This window comes from Salvelinus namaycush, chromosome 25 (assembly GCF_016432855.1).
Source record: "Salvelinus namaycush isolate Seneca chromosome 25, SaNama_1.0, whole genome shotgun sequence".
In the NCBI taxonomy this organism is placed as follows: domain Eukaryota; kingdom Metazoa; phylum Chordata; class Actinopteri; order Salmoniformes; family Salmonidae; genus Salvelinus; species Salvelinus namaycush.
Window position 1 is genome coordinate 29,817,355 of NC_052331.1, and position 16,438 is coordinate 29,833,792.

General features: G+C 45.8%; 2 protein-coding genes across 5 annotated transcripts in view; one reads left to right on the forward strand and one right to left on the reverse strand.

The window, feature by feature from the left end:
* Window positions 1-4,895, forward strand: LOC120020450 (proteoglycan 4-like). Its single transcript, XM_038964125.1, has 5 exons — window positions 1-1,555; window positions 1,727-1,843; window positions 2,748-2,939; window positions 3,062-3,218; window positions 3,322-4,895. The coding sequence occupies exons 3-5, from the start codon at window positions 2,811-2,813 to the stop codon at window positions 3,681-3,683; spliced, it is 648 nt and encodes a 215-aa protein (XP_038820053.1). The 5' UTR covers window positions 1-1,555; window positions 1,727-1,843; window positions 2,748-2,810; the 3' UTR covers window positions 3,684-4,895.
* tpra (translocated promoter region a, nuclear basket protein) overlaps window positions 4,280-16,438 on the reverse strand; it is a 25,693-nt gene continuing 13,534 nt past the window's right edge. Inside the window, exons 26-48 of one of the 4 annotated variants that reach the window (XM_038964121.1) lie at window positions 16,211-16,407; window positions 15,721-15,868; window positions 15,479-15,616; window positions 14,511-14,642; window positions 13,817-13,947; window positions 11,476-11,665; window positions 11,068-11,253; window positions 9,337-9,982; window positions 8,992-9,185; window positions 8,761-8,837; window positions 8,438-8,637; window positions 7,809-8,299; window positions 7,471-7,677; window positions 7,036-7,249; window positions 6,718-6,799; window positions 6,557-6,665; window positions 6,305-6,388; window positions 6,142-6,233; window positions 5,876-5,982; window positions 5,463-5,727; window positions 5,276-5,385; window positions 5,049-5,153; window positions 4,280-4,556 (exon numbers count right to left, since the gene is read on the reverse strand). In XM_038964121.1, coding sequence (XP_038820049.1) covers window positions 4,498-4,556; window positions 5,049-5,153; window positions 5,276-5,385; window positions 5,463-5,727; window positions 5,876-5,982; window positions 6,142-6,233; window positions 6,305-6,388; window positions 6,557-6,665; window positions 6,718-6,799; window positions 7,036-7,249; window positions 7,471-7,677; window positions 7,809-8,299; window positions 8,438-8,637; window positions 8,761-8,837; window positions 8,992-9,185; window positions 9,337-9,982; window positions 11,068-11,253; window positions 11,476-11,665; window positions 13,817-13,947; window positions 14,511-14,642; window positions 15,479-15,616; window positions 15,721-15,868; window positions 16,211-16,407 — 4,164 coding nt within the window. In that variant the 3' untranslated portion in view covers window positions 4,280-4,497. Of the gene's footprint in view, window positions 4,557-5,048; window positions 5,154-5,275; window positions 5,386-5,462; window positions 5,728-5,875; window positions 5,983-6,141; window positions 6,234-6,304; window positions 6,389-6,556; window positions 6,800-7,035; window positions 7,250-7,470; window positions 7,678-7,808; window positions 8,300-8,437; window positions 8,638-8,760; window positions 8,838-8,991; window positions 9,186-9,336; window positions 9,983-11,067; window positions 11,254-11,475; window positions 11,666-13,816; window positions 13,948-14,510; window positions 14,643-15,478; window positions 15,617-15,720; window positions 15,869-16,210; window positions 16,408-16,438 lie in introns of those variants that run through there. The other 3 variants (XM_038964120.1, XM_038964119.1, XM_038964118.1) reach the window with 3 other exon arrangements.

The window sequence follows — 16,438 nt, forward strand, 5'->3', positions numbered from 1 at the left end:
CTGTTTTATGTTTCATGTTTTGTGTGGACCCCAGGAAGAGTAGCTGCAGCTTTTGTAACAGCTAATGGGGATCCTAATAAAATACCAAGTGGTAGTGAGAGTAAGTGCTCTGTTTCGGTGTGCCTCATTGTTATTGTAGCGAGATCAAATCACTGGAAGATCTCAGGGGTATACTACAAAGCAGGATCAATGAGTTAGCCAGCTAACTTTGATAAACAACCAGAAATAACTATTGATTTTCTGGTTCATTAAGAAGGCTAAACTGAGATTTGTGTTTTTGGTTGTTGACTCATTTAGACCATGCCCATTTCAAGCTTAAATAAGAAGTTATTTCAGAATATTAAGGCAAGTTAGCTTGCTAACTCATTGAGCCTGCGCTGTAGTATACCCCTCGTGTTGTACACAGACCTACTCAGAGAGATGAACGCCACAATAAAGGTGTGCTGAATGACATACATTCAAATCACTGTACACTGTTCAGTTGCTACATTATCACTTGGGTCCAGAGATCTTCCTGACCACATGATCTGACAAGGCAAAACCTTTAAGAGCCCTAGTACTAGCCAGAGATTACCTATTATATTGGCACTATCATAGAGTTCTTCCTGGTTATAGAGTAATTGGATTAGTTTAGTCATGATTGACCATGTTCCACTAACTTACTGTAAGGAACACTACAGTCAGAATGTAGTTAAAATATCACATTAAAACAATCGGTTATTTTTGTTTTGTAATACAGTACTATTATATCAGTTCGAAGTTTGGGCCCTGAGAGTGAAAGCTTGATCATACACTGTGGTACGACCACATTGTGAATCACGAGAACAATTCAAACTTTTAACCAATTGAGGTTGGCATGATAAAAACCAATCAGTGTGTCGTTGTTGGAGTCCACACAGAGTTGCGGGAACAACCATGCAGGTCTGGTTATTAATATAAAGAACATAGTGTTTTTTGGGGACCCTTGAAAAGCAAGGTCGTCACCTCACTGTGATGTCATCGGTGTCTATGCCCACAGATGCTCTTCCAGTTTTTTATTCCACACCTCAACACACCTGGCCAGTTTAGTTCTACTTCCTGTGAGTGCGTAGGAGGTCTCTGCATCATTTGTGGTTTTAATTGTGGCTGTATTTGAACTAATAAAAATGTCCTGCGGTAGCTGTCACTCCAAAACCAGCCCTATTCACACTTTATAAAGCCCATAGGAAGTTAGAGAGAGCAAGGTGAGTCGACTGCAGTTGACTTCTGTGAAGGTGATTGGCGTTCTTCTATCTTTTTCTCTATTTCAGGGACCTACCAAGCATAACATGTGAAGAGAACATTGATAATTAGTTATGGTTTGATTATTTGAATGTAACTTTGTAGAACTCCTTTATGGATAAAACCAAAGAGAAAGATGCTTTTTCCAGTTCATCCTACTGAGTTGGACAAAAGGTATTTCATAGTCTTGTTTCTCTATTCTATTTGAGACAAACTCATGATGACTGCATCATCGTGTTGGCTGCCTTCGTGGTGGAGACCTGTGCTGCTCTTCTGCCATTCTCCGCTGCTCAAGGTAAGAACCTATTGTCTGGTACAGGGGCCACATTATATGCTGAATATGTGACACTGTTAATATCAACAGTTCTGTAAGTCACTTTGGACCTTTTTTAATGGTAGCATTGAATGTACAGTAGTAGTTGTTTTTGAGCTCATCCCTCCCCATCGCTGTCGTCCCAACCGGCAGACAGCTGCAGTGCTAGATGTGGTGAGCCATTTGCTCGTGGCCAGCCCTGCCAGTGTGACACCAGCTGCCTCCCTCATGACGAGTGCTGCAAGGACTTTGAGACTCTCTGCACTTCCGGTAAGACTGATGCTACTACCATGTCATTACTATGTCTTTATTTAAAAGTCAGAATGGTTATTCATCAGAGTCTGTATATATGCATGAATGTAAACATGTGTTGATGTACCTGAAACTCAAACTATGTGACAGGCCAAGTCATCCATCAATGGTGTAGTAGACAGGACCATGTACAAAGAGAAAGTCTGTGTGTTGGTTCTTTTTTTTGACCCCCCCAAAACCCCAACAACTTCAGCCCTCTGGCAGACATAGCCAAGGCCATGGTGTTGAATGATCCCAGCAGACTTAGCTGAGTCCTTCGGGGTCAAGAACCCCAACAAACCCATAACTCTGGCAGATATAGTCAAGGCTTTGGTGCTCAATGACCCCCAGCACTCAGGCAGGCATAGTCAAGGATTTGGGAGTCAAAAACCACAACGACCCTGAGACACCCCAAAACCTCAACAGCCCCAACACTCTGGCAGATCTAGCTAAGGCCTTGGGGCTCAACGACCCCAACAAATCCATCACTCTGGCAGACATAGTCAAGGCCTTGGGGCTCAACGACCCCAACAAACCCATCACTCTGGCAGACATAGTCAAGGCCTTGGGGCTCAACGACCCCAGCACCCTGGCAGGCATAGCCAAGGCCTTGGAGGTCAACAACCCAAACAAACCCCACAAAAGTCTACCAGGTAGGGACCTCAGATTAGATACTAATGTAATGTTTCTCCATCAGTCACATTTGGGATGTCTGCTCTGTTGTGATGTATAGTACTGCATCAATTGATTATGGCAAAAAAAAAAATGCAATCACTGTCAAGTAAATATTTAGCTATTATACAGTAAGCTATATGTATTATATAGTAAATGAAAAACAATTGTAATGGCTTCTACCCACACGGGTGTGTCCTCTTTACTCTAGATGCCAACAGTAACACAGACCTCTGCAGTGACCTGCCCATCAACGGACTGACCACTCTGGCTAATGGAACCATTCTCATCTTCAAGGGCGTGTGTAGAGCATTGTAACATCACAGAGGAGTTGGGCATTCCATCCCCTATCGACAGTGCCTTCACCCGCACCAACTGCCAGGGCAAGAGCTACATCATGAAGGTACTGTAGAACTGCAGAGGAAAAATCTAGAACCTGAGAGAAGTTCAGAGGGTTGGGGCAGTGGAGATTCCTTGGTGGAACCAAATGGCAACACTTTTGTCCCAATCTCTTTTCCATGTTAGGGTGATGGCGACTGGAGGATGGACAATGGCAAGATGGAGCCTGGTTACCCCAAATCTGTTGCCTCTAGTTTTGATGGTCTGACTGGCACCATCACTGCAGCCCTGTCTGTGCCTGCTACCTGGAGAAGGCCTGAGTCTGTCTACTTCTTCAAGAAAGGTTAGGGAAAGCTTTGAGGATTACCACTACCTAACCTACTCCCATTGCTTTACACCAATGAGCTTGCTTCACTCGATCCTAATTGACCATTTCTTTCTCACAGGAGGCACCATGCAGAAATACTCCTACCCTGCTAGAAGTAGTTCAGTCTGTGGCAAGAAATCCAAGTCCAGTACCAAGAAACACCACGTTCGCCAAGCAGAGGTGCATCTGGGAGGAGAGATTAACATCAAGCGGTCTCTGAAAGGCTTCCCCTCCTCAGTGACCTCAGCTGTGTCTGTCCCCAGCGCCAAGAAGGCTGACAGATACAAATACTTCCTCTTTGCTGGACCTAAGTCTCGGTCAATGTATTGTACATCTGATATCTTGGTTATATCATGGAAATGGGGTTACTGCAGTTCAAAAGACATCTACGTAATGTACTGTATACATACACACTTAAGAAACGTATCATTCTTACGCTGATGCTGCGTTTGACATACGGTGTTCAAAACATTAAGAACACCTGCTCTTTCCATGACAGACTGACCAGGTGATCCCTTGAGGTCACTTGTTAAACACACTTCAGTGTTTATGAAGGGGAGGAGACAGGTTAGAGAAAAATGTGTAAGCCTTGAGACATTGTTAGTATGTCCTATTCAGACATTGAATGGGCAAGATAAGAGATTTAAGTGCCTTTGAACCACAGGTGGCCGTTGGCACATTAGTTGGAGAGGATAGGCTCACAGTAATGGCTGGAATGGAATTAATGGAATCAAACATGTTTTGACTTGGAGAAACAGAATATGCCATGTGTAAATGACCGGTCACTTAGGATAAAAACAAATACTAAAAAGTCAAAATGCTAATCTAAAAGCAAATGGCAGCCCTGCCCTGGTATTCTGTTGGAAAGGTAGTTATTTATAATCTATATAGTAACATTTTAGCACTACTTCAACATCAAGATATCTGGTGACCTGCCTGCTCTGGCAAAACCAGACAACCCTGATCCCCGCCAGAACTCCATCAACTGGCTCAAGTGTGTCTAGAGCAACCCTATGGATGGACCACCGACAACGACAAACATTTTATTTTTCTCAAAGTTTATTAGCAAAAACAAAAGCAATGGAACAATTACTCTTCTTGAAACAAATACAAAACAACTAAAATGTATGGTATCCACTGACACAAAGTTAGGGAAGAAGTCCATCACAAATTAGTTGAATTTTTTAAGTAGACCAAGACACTGATTGATAGTTGGGACGAAGGGAGGGGGGTGGAGCAGTGCACAATGGCATCATTAGCGGGGTAGGTTTCCTCTACCGAAGGGGCCTCTTCCTGCTCGAAGGAACCCCATACCTTGAATGGAGGAGGCGAAAAGAGACAAGTTCCATCTTACCCATCATCCAAAATGGCCACCCTATGAAGCTTGTAACTGTTGTGCTGCTTTAGATTGGGTCACTATAGCTTCTTTGAAGATTGTTTTGATGTGCATTGAAATAATTACCTCTAAACTGTCAGTGCTAAGCTCAAACATAAGATAATACCATACCTGGGGGGGCTTAAATAGCTCTCGCATGACAGCAACCCTGCTCCAACAATACTTGCAGCACATGTACTCCAACATGCCAAACAAAAGTCTACAATGTGTGCTTTATGTCACCTACTTTCACTTGCTTATCAAACTAATAAAAACAATTCTCCTCTACTTTGTTGTGTGCTGTGTTTCTACTCTATGATGCAACAGTATGGTAGCAAAGCCACTGCTTTAGTTGAATGGACTTATAACATGTTGTTCTGGGTTAAAAGTGGCCTTCAAGACTTAAAAATTCTATGTAGATGAAAGCTCACCTCCTCTGCGGATGAGCGCCCTGCCCCTGTTGGCTGTCCTCATGGGCAGAGAGTGCTGGGCCAAGGGGCGGCCGGAGGGCTTGGGCTGCACACTACTGCTGGTGTCTGAAGAGAGAGGGAGCGAAAGAATTAGAGAGGAGACAAAGAGGTTGTAAGCAGGGATGAGAGAAGGTTGAGGTGTAAGAGAACAAGCAAGAGAGACGTGAGAGAGGGAAAGCTGTACTGACCGGCAGAGCTGGAGGTGGGCTCCTGGCTTGTGGAGGGCAGACTGGCATCGTCTGACGGCTGGGCAGAGTCCATCTCAGCCTGGCTATCCATGGACGCTTCACCACTCCTACTAATAGGATTGAAAAGTGTGTATGAGCAACACACACACACACCCCATCCCCACACCCCAACAACCCCTGTTCTCACCCTTCACTATCTGCCTCCATGAACACCTCGTCCCCGTCATCTCCTGGGACGGCCTCTCCGCCGGGGACTGCCAGCCCGTGGTGGCTCGTGGATGTTGTCACCATGGGAACAGACTGGGATGCCATGTCCTGGGCATCAGAGGGGTGGGATTCATTGAAGAGCGTCACTGGGGCAGCAACCTGCAGGGGCGTGGTGGGAACACTCCTCCCTCCAGACTCCTCGTCGTGAGCGGCCAGGAACAGAGGACTCTCGTACATCCCCAGACCTACAGACACAACCACAGAGGTCAGGGAGTTGAAGCGGACACTCAGTACAATGACATATCAATTTCATGACAGAGATATTGTATCTATAGAGGAAAAAGACAGTACAGAGCAGCATATTCACTCAGTGCTACTTGGTGTGTGTTGTACCTCCTTGTGAGGCGAGCTGTCCGAGGTCAGAGTGGGACGAGCTGGCCTGAGGCATGTCTTCAGGAGGACCAAACCTGAACCTGGGAACTCCTGCTACCTGGGGAGAACTGAGACAGACAGAAATATAAGACATGGGACAGACACCGATAATAATATCAATGAAAAACCAACGGCCAAGAGACTGTGTCCAGTCAATAAATACCAAATCACAACATTCATTTAAGGGTCCATACAAGCAAGTGTGTGTGTGTGAGAAAGAGACGTACTGGATGGCCTCAGCAAAGCCATCAGTCCGGTGGGGCACCACCAGCGTGGGCGTACTGGGGACCATCCTGTCATCGTCATCAAAGAAGTGTTGCTGAGGGATGGAGAACAGAGATGGTGAGAGAGGACTAGAAAACTGTGCAAGACATGACTTGGTTAGGTTACTTCCTGCCTTACCATGTTGCCTATCCCAGGCGTGAGCTGGGGTCCTCTGCCTACAGACTGCCGGCGGATTGGCGCAGACAGCCTCTGTGGGACAAACAACCACAAGGACGCTAAACTAGACAAAATCTTTTTGCACAGCTGACTCAGTACATAGCGAATATTGTATAATTGAACACAGGAGCATGTTAGTACAGGTTACATCTGAATATCTGTATTTACGTCTGAAGGCATGTGTCTGGATCAAAACCTTACCTGTGTGGGTGGAGGTCCCAGGCCCAGCTCAGTGCCGGGGGGCTGGATGTAGAGGCGTGGGGGCAGGGGGTGTGGGGGTCGGCGGGGGACGGACTGGGGCAGGCGCAGGCTGGAGGAGGGGGAGAAGGGGGAGGTAGAGAAGGAGAAAGTGCTGGTAGTACTAGCGGTAGGCTGTAGTAGTTCTTTGGGGGGGGTCGGACATGGCCATGGGGAAGGATTCGGTGGTACTGCTGCTCCCCTCACCTGGAAGCAGGGGAAAGGGTTAATGTCTCAGACTGATACGTCAGTCACATCTACCCGAAGTTTCTATTCACTTCTACTTAATGATATTTACTGCATTCATTTTACTTTCAAAACACGACATCCATATTTGGAAGTCTCAATTGTCAAACAAAACTCCCTCAGTCATCAGTGTTTCAAATGCCAACTGGGGGACTTCATAATACAAATGTTGTACAAAAACAGTGTCTCTCTCTCACCGCTTTGCGAGTCAGCCTGTTTCTGGGAGGTGGAGTCTATAGCTCCCATGCTCTCCTCGTTCTCCGAGGCAGGCTCCGAGGTCTCAGGGCCCGTCTCGTCTCCTTCAAACGGCTCGTTGGCGTCTCCGCTCCCCTCGTTGCTCTCCTCTCTTCCCATCCCCTGGTCCTCGTCATCATCATCATCATCCTTCTCTTCCTCCACCTCTTCCTCATACTGGGAAATACAAACATTTCTTGAATAATCAAATGTATTTAAAGATTGTGACAATTGTTAATGTATACAAAGTGCTTTTACAGAAAAAATAATCTAGCGTGAAATGCTGAAAACACCTTTCTTCAAATTAAACACCTAAATAGAGATCAACAGATCAGATTCTGCAAACATTCATAAAACACTGAATATATTTTAACGTCAACATATACTGAAACCCTCACCTGCTCTGCCTCCTCCTCTTCCTCTTCTTCTTCTCGACTGGAGCTGTCTGTGTCGATGATGATGACGTCAGGCTGGCGCTCTTCGCTGGAGTCCTGGGTGTCAGAGGGTTGGTGGGTCACCTGGTGGTCTGAGGGGACAGACTGGGACACCCCGTCATCCTCTTCCTCCACCTCTCCCAGTACAGGAAAGGACACGTCTGGTAGCTCCTACCACACACAGTTAGATAGGGTTTTGCAACAGGACTCATGTGATGATGAATGCATGCACCTGTACACATACAGGGCCTGATACACATGCGTATGAATTTGTGCGCACACACTCCTGTCTTAAGGTTTACCTGGCTGCCGTCTGGAGTCTCCTGGTTCTCCCCTGACCCCTCAGCCTCTCCATCAGTGCCCTCTTCATTCTCCTCCTCCAGGCCCACTCTCTGGATGATACGGAGCTTCTTGGGGATGGGTGGTTCGTCTGGGTTCTCCAGGGCCGTGTCAGGGCTCTCTGCCCGAGCCTCCAGCTCCACCTCGCGGGCACACTTTGGCCCAGCAGAGCCCCCTGTAGCAATAGCGGAGCCAAATACAGCCGTAGACGTGGAGGGCCTCTCCACTTGACCACTAGGGCCCGCCTCGGTCTCCTGACTGGCCGGCTCAGCGGTGGGCGGGGCCTGCTGTTGCTGGGTTGGCTGGACGAAGGCGGTGGCCTGGCTGCTGATTGGCTGAAACTGAGAGTGCGTGATGTTCTGGACGCTAGGGCTGGTGGAGCGGACAGAGCCGCTGGTGCTGCCGAACACAGACACGTGTTCCACAGGGGTTCCACCCTCAGAGGACTGCAGCACTGTGGGGGTTAACACACACACACACACACACACACAGGGGATAACAAGGTCAGGTCAAAAGTCGCCCATCCACAGCTGCCCTGGGGGACAGTGGCCAATCTAATGCCAATCCTATAATACAGAGCCACTTCTCTCACCTTCCTGGCTTTCAGACTGTGTATGGGGCATGACAGTGGCCGTGGGTGTGGGCATGGTTATGGGCACCATGGGTCGGATGCTGGCCCTGGGGGTGGACTTGTTCCCGGGGATGGGGGAAGGTTTACTGGGGGCACCGCCCGACACTGTGGTGGGTTTGATGTTGGCAGTGGGGGGCTGCTCTGAAGAGCTGGAAGAACCACTGTTTGGTAAGAAATTGGAGACAAGACACAGATGTGGTGTTAAGAGTTGGGGGATGCATCAGTTACTTTAGATTTTAAACCAGTATTTATTTTCAGTGTGCATGATTCAGATATATTTCTACCTTCCCCTGTCTGCAGCTTGGGAAGTCCTCTGGTTGATCTGCCTCTGTTCTGGAGCTCTCTGCTGCTGCTCCTGGGTCTGGAAGGAGAAAGTGTCCATCACAAATAATTGAATGGGAATTTATCTCCTGGATTGACTGAATTTAAAATGTAATTTATCCCAAATCAAGTGTACAGTACTCCATGTACAGTATGTATGGGTATATGCAGATGTTTGTGTGCAGTGCCTGTACCTTATTTTTCCCCTGGTCCTGGGACTCGTCTCTATGAGGTTGTTCGTCACGGTGGTCTCGGAGCTCCCTGATCTCTCGGTCCTGTCGGTGCAGACGGCCCTCATACTGGGACTTGAGAGCACTCAGACGCACCTCCTGCTCCTCCCGCTGCTGCTTCAGCTCCTCCACCTCCTTGGTCAGATGCTCCTTCGCAACTGGGACACACACAGAATACTTCATTTGGAATCCGTGATGAGTACAAACCCCAGATAGTTCTCACATCACTTAAATAATTTCTTTAAAAATCAGGGCAACAAACTAGATAATGTGCATAAATAAACATAAACAGCTAGCTATGTGACTTACTGTTGAGTTGGTTGATCTTCTGCTTGGCTCCCATGAAGACCTTCTTGGTCTTCTCCTCCTTGTCGGCCATCTGTTGCCGTAGCGACTCCTCCTGAGCAGTCTTCTCCTGCAGCTCCTGTTTCAGCCGAGTCACTTCACCCTGGGTCCCCTGGGCCTGGGTAGACTGTTCCTGGAGCCGGGTCAGCTCCTGTTTCAGCCGGGTCACTTCACCCTGGGCCTGGGTAGACTGTTCCTGGAGCCGGGTCAGCTCCTGTTTCAGCCGGGTCACTTCACCCTGGGTCCCCTGGGCCTGGGTAGACTGTTCCTGGAGCCGGGTCAGCTCCTGTTTCAGCCGGGTCACTTCACCCTGGGTCCCTTGGGCCTGGGTAGACTGTTCCTGGAGCCGGGTCAGCTCCTGTTTCAGCCGGGTCACTTCACCCTGGGTCCCCTGGGCCTGGGTAGACTGTTCCTGGAGCCGGGTCAGCTCCTGTTTCAGACGGGTCACTTCACCCTGGGTCCCCTGGGCCTGGGTAAACTGTTCCTGGAGCCGGGTCAGCTCCTGTTTCAGCCGGGTCACTTCACTCTGTGTCCCCTGTGCAGACTGTTCCTGGAGCCGGGTCAGCTCCTGTCTCAGACGCCCCATCTCTGTGTTGCGCTCATTCACTGTCTGACAGGGTGATGGAGAACAATACTTTATTAATCCATACGAGATGGAAATGTGTCTCCTGCTATCATTAGAGGGGTTTGGGGGTCAACGGTTTGAGGTGTTTTGTAAAGCTGTATGGTGAAGGAAGTACAGGAAAGGGAATAGATTGGTCCTCCAGAACCAGGGAACAGGATCATGGTTGGACAAGAAAGAAGGCAACGTATTCTCTGTCCAAGCAATCATGCTCTTTCTATGAAAAAATATGTATTTATGGAAATTCAAATACAATCAAATGTACATTTCTAGTCAATAGCTAGGTTTCCATCCAAATGGTGACAGATTTTCAGGCGAATAATTAAAAAAAATCTGCATAAAAACACCAGATTTTCCCACCAGTGGTGAGTTTCCATCAAACTGACTTGTTGGGGATAAAAGGCTTTGTCACAAAAACTGTAGTGATAAATAGCTCAGACGCAGTCTGGTTTCACCTCATGCTCTCTAGGACAAGACTTTACTGATAGTGGACAGGGGGTTATATGATGAGATATGGATAAGAGCAAGACAATCTCAATTGATAATTGGCAGCCAAGCACCGATCATCATGTCACAAGCGTTCAAATAACAGCCTACCCTCAATATTTAGCCTATTGGAAATGTGCCTGATCACTGTGCACTTAACCACCAGCTGAAGTTCATAACTTATTTCATCTGCCTATAAACTTTTCATGTTTTCCACATTGTGGTGGTAGGCCAATATCATTTGCTCCAAGTTTACTTCGATATGATGGTTATGTTAATATTTGCGCATAATTCTTTATACAGACAAAAAAGATCCCACCATGTCGAACGAACAAATAGTCTTTCGACATTTTTCATATCTTCGACATATCTTTCGAAATTACACCGACATTTCCTGTTTCCATAAACCCTGTCAGGACTTTTTTTTTTATGCGTCAGGTAATTCAACCGCATTAAATGGTTGGATGGAAACATGGTTTATGATATTGACAAGGTGCCAACAGCCATCTGCACAAAACTGCTTTTCTAAAAGTCTACTTAAACTCAGCATCTACAACACTGGCTCCATACACATACAGTATACCTACCTCCTGTACGTTTTTCAGTTGTCCCTCCAGGTCTTTGACCTTGGTCTCAGCCTGGCTGAGGGAGTCCTTCAGGCTCTGGATCTCTTGGGCAGAGGCCTGCTGGGCATGTTGAGCCTGCAGCTGGGCCTGCTGCACGGCCTGCAGCACCTCCTCCTGGGCTGGCTTGGCTGCTGCCTCCGCCACCAGCTACCAAAGGGGACAGGAGCAGTGTTGGAACGGAACAGAATTAACAGTCAGTAAAGTTCTGACTGGCCCCGGGCATTGTAGCTGTGGGTGCAAACACGTGCAGGTACAGTTTAAACTTTAAACATGCATGATCAGCAAATGTACACACACACAGGCATGCAAACACACACACACACACACACACACACACACACACACACACACACACACACACACACACACCTTGTCGTGCTGCACTTTGAGCTCCTCATACTGCGTCTTGTAACGTCGTCCGATTTTCTTGACCTGCGTGATGGTCTTGCACTTCTCCTGGATGTCCAGGGTCTTCGCATCCCTCTCGGTGGTCACCTTGCCCAGAATCTCCTTCAGGTTCTGCGCCTGGCTCTGGGCTGTGGTCACCGACGCATGGGTCCTAATGGAGGACAGGGGTATGTACAGAGTCAAGTGTAGAGGAATGTGGATTAGAAAATAACGTAATTCAAATATTTTGGACAATAATCTCTTGGACAGTTTATATTTGAGCCTACTGTACTATTACATTTGGATTCAGTTTCTGAATTGGAAACAATGAATTGTCCCCAACCCTGGTGTGCACTTGTGTGTTTTATAATTCTACAACGATGCATAGAATCAGAGTGAGCGGCAAATTGCATGTCACAACATATGAGAGGTGTATTCATTACACTGATTCTGTTGCAAAACGTTTCTTAAAACAGAAGTGAATGTTACAAAACTGGGAGGGACATACCTGAATTTGTCCAATAGAAACATGTTTAGTTGCAAAACTGTTGGGACAAATGATTACACCCCTGGGTGATTGGCGCATTTCTGTGTTAAAGTGAATTTCAACTGTTATGTGACTCAGTTAGTAGATCACTGCTCTTGCACTGCCAGGAGCGTGGGTTCGATTCCCGCTAGGACCACCCATATGAAAATGTAATGCACGCATGACTGGATAAAAGCATCTGCTAAATGGCATAGATTTGTTGATTTAACTCTGCCACTGATAGTGGTTTCAATGCTAAACTGAATTTATATGATCCACACAGAGTACATCCATAAATTCCACTCTTTTGTCGCGGCAATTCTGAATCATACAATGCAAAGTTGGTGGAATATTTAAAGGTAGAATGTTTGGTTGAGGGGGGAGCAAGTGTTGATTTGAAATCCATTATATTTATTTGCCATGGCGATTCTATTCAAAAGAATACACTTACATTTTAAAATGATTTCACAATTAAAAATGTTAGAATGTTTGATTGATTGGCATCCATGTTGAGTTGGTGGCAACAACCCCAAGACCAGGGCCCAGATTCACAAAACACTTCTTTAAAAAAAAAAAGTTCCTAAGATAGTTCGTAAGTGTAATTCCGCAACAATATCTTAAGAATTTATGATTTACGAACTTCAAATATCTTCTTATTAATCTTCTTAAAATGTGTTGTAAGGCAACCAATTTAGGTAGCAATGGCAGCATATTTCATACTGAGATTACTGTTCTAAAACATGTTCTTGGGTTTAAAACCATCAATACTGAAACTTTTAGATTAAGTTTGTGAGTGAATTAAAAATGTTCAATTGCTTTCATGAGATTATTCGCTCATTTCCCAGAGTTTAAGACAACGAATGAACTATCTTGGAATTAAGAACAAATCCAATCATTTTATTTTTAAGTATCAAATTTCTTAACTTTTTGCTTAAGGAGATACATAAGAAATAGCGCAAGACCATTTCCAGAAACCTAGGGGAATAGCAACTTGGTTTAACTTACTTCATAGGTCTACAGTTAAGGGGGGGAAAAATGGCAGTTAAGACATTTAAGGTTTTGTGAATCTGGGCCCAGACATGTGAATTGTTTCTGCTATTTAACATGATCTATTTTTCAACAATTAGCTTCTACACCTAGCCATTAAACCAGTCAGGACCTTGGATGGCACAGCCATATCATCAGTATCTTCCTGTCAGCAATGGTAAGAATAAAATTGTGTATTTTCTTAACATGATTTGGTTAATTGCTTTTTTTGTATATTCCTCAACATCACGTTAGAATTAATTTAGGAAGTGGTTGTGTGTGACTTTATGTCAGGTCCTCCCAGGTTTCTCAGAGATCTTTCATTGTCAGTGGTACTGGAAGTCCCTAAACATGGCCAGCTTCCGCTACCACAACCTGCCTGAGCAGGAGAAACAACGTCTGTCCACAAGCACAAGGTGATGAGGCGCGAGGTGGAGTTCTACAGGAGAGTGGGGAGGGAGTTCTACAAGCAGCGTATGAGCTCAGGTGACCAGTGGTTATTTTCTGACGAAGAGATAAAAAAAACTGGAAGTAATTTGGGGGGGGGGGGGTTACAGAGATGGGCTTCTCTGATATCCCATGTATTATGTGTAGTAGTAGTAGTAGTAGTAGTAGTAGTAGTAAGACAAGATTAAATAATATAAGATAGCAAATTGGTAGTTATAGTAATTTTGATAAGTGTAGGTTATTGCCTTGTTTTTTATACCAACAAATATAAAGAATTGTATGTAAATTGTGATGAGTCTATTTCGAGTGAGAGTGCGTACTGACCTGGCCACCTCAGCCTTCAGTCTCCCAGTCTCCTCAGAGAGCTGCTGGATGCGTTTGAGGTGGGCCTCTCGCTCAGAGTGCAGCTTCTTGTTCTCCTCCTGGTCTGTGTCCTTCTGCTGGCTCACCAGTTGCTGAGGGACACACACACACACACAGGGTGTGTTCTTAAATTCACTCTGGAGTGCCAGAGTGTGCTCTGGGCGTTCGCAAATTCAGAGCGCTGTCAGATTGTCCATTCGTAAATTCTCTGAGCATTCAGAGCGCACACTGGATGATCTGGCCGAAGAGTAGGGTTGATCTGAGCATTCTGACCTCACAACGGGAGTCAAGCACCCAAGCTAACTGGCTAACGTTGGCTAGCTACTTCAAGAAACAAATGAGAGAACAGCTCACTGGCCATTTTACTCTCCCTAGCAGAGCTGGTAAGGCTGTTTTCATGTTATCCATAGTGTTGGTGACTGCAACTGTCCTGCTTGCAACAATTGAATTACACTTATTTGCAGACGTTTAATGACACCGGCCATATTCAACGGGTGTTGTGCGTTCGAAAATTCATCAGTTATTCTGCGCTCTGGTACACTGACGAGAGTGCTCTGAAATCGGAGTAGATAGCCAAAGTGAATTTATGAACAAACAGCACACACACATACTGTACATCATCTCTCTCACACAAACATTGAAGTTGACCTCTGACCTGTGTGCGGGCCTTCCAGCGTTTGCAGTCCTCTTCCAACAGTTTCTTCTCAGCCTGCAGCATGCCATTCTTCTCACTCAGCTCAGAGTTGGAGTCCTGCAGGGGAGTGATGTCCGCCTCCAGCTTACGCACCTGGAAGAAAAAGGAGGTAATGGTAAACGCTCAATTCACATGAGAAAAAGAGCACTTTGTCAGTATATGTATAGAGACAAGGGTTCTTCGTGTATAGCATCAAAGCAACGGAGTTCTACAGAACTATAAAAAATGTCAGATTCAGTCTCATCATACAGGTGATGTGTCTCCAAAAGGCAACAGACTGGCTCAGAAATCAACATTAGGATGCCTAATAAACATTTGAGAGTATTACTGCAGCTGACAAACCTCTTTAGAAAGAAATCATGTAGCTAGTAACAATTATTAGTGATGCTTTTAACACTCATAGGGCCCAATAAAATCCATTCATGTTTTTCGCTTGATTTCGTTTTGGTTTTTCTAGGTTTCAGTTTTCGTCTTCTGGTTTTTGTTCTCCAAATCACCCACCAAGAGACCATTGTATGGTATGCAGTGTTTCTGTAGCACTCATGTGATTGCAGAGTTAACAAAACAAATGGCCGCTGGATTGATGTAAATAATCAGATATTCTGCCAGGTAGGCATAGGCTACTTTGTAGTTAACATTTCATTGAGGTTAAGGAATGCTTTTCCATCTACGAGTTTACGGTCATCATTAGCATCATCATTAACGGCTACACAAAATGTGTACAAACGCACGCACCGCACACAAACATGGGCATTCGTATTTCAGAAGGCTACAAATTATAGCGTTTTTAAATAAATTCAAAACATTTAGTTGATTTCCTAATAGTTCAATACATGTTATAATATTGTTGAATTCCGTTTAAATGTCTGGATTCCGTGATTCTGTCCGTGTTTTCCACATTACTCAAGAGAGTGTATAGTAGTTCTTACTTTAGCCTGGGTCTGGTGCAGCTCCTGTTCCAGCCTCTCCCTCTCCTCCTTCAGCATCTTGTTGGTCTCCACCAGCACGTTTAAGTTCTCCATCCTCTTCATTTTCTCATCGTGCTGGGCCATGGTCTTCGCTGTCAGCTGGGGGGCAGACAGCGGAGTTGGTTGAAATAAAAATATGAACCCTTAGCAGGCTATAACAGAGGAAAGGATGCTCTGAAAGGTTAAGAACTTTCTAGTTCTACCTGTAGTTTCTCTCTCTCAGCGTTGAGGCTCTCTTGTAGTTCCTTCAGCTCGCGGTCCTGGTGTTCAACCTGTTGTTTGTAGCGCTGTGTCTCAACCTCTGCCACCTCAAACTGTGTCTCTGCGATCTCCTTCTCACGACGCACAAACCTGCAGGAGGGAAAGGTCAGAGCAGGCTTAACAAACTGCTTGCTCGCTAAAGTACTGGTTAGGAACAGCTCTAGTATAGGCTCGGTTTTCCAGACACAGATTAAGCCCATTTTTAAAGGTAGAATGGTGCTTTTTTGTCTAGAACTAGCTTAATCTGGTCTGGGAAACCATTCTGTAGTGTAAACATTTCTCAGTGTGATCTTACAGTTTTACAATCAGGAAATTCAGGTGACTGCAGATTCAGATGTAAAATATCCATGTATTACACAGGTCAGCAATACAGGTAACAAGTATCTATAAAGGAATTGGCACAGTAAGCAAAGTCACATCCCTATCTAGTACCTGAGGATCTCCAGGATCTGTTCCTGGGACTTGCCCTCTTCGCTGAAGGACAGGTTGAGGCTGCTCTCCCTACTAGCCTGTTGCTGCTGCTGTACTGTGGCGGCCATTTTGGCTCCCAGGCTCTCCATCTGCTGGTGCAGCAGGCCATTCTGCTTCTGCAGCTCATCTGCCCGCTTCTGCTGCTTGGACAGGTCCTCCTGGGGGAAGAGGGAAGCCAGGGTGTGAAGA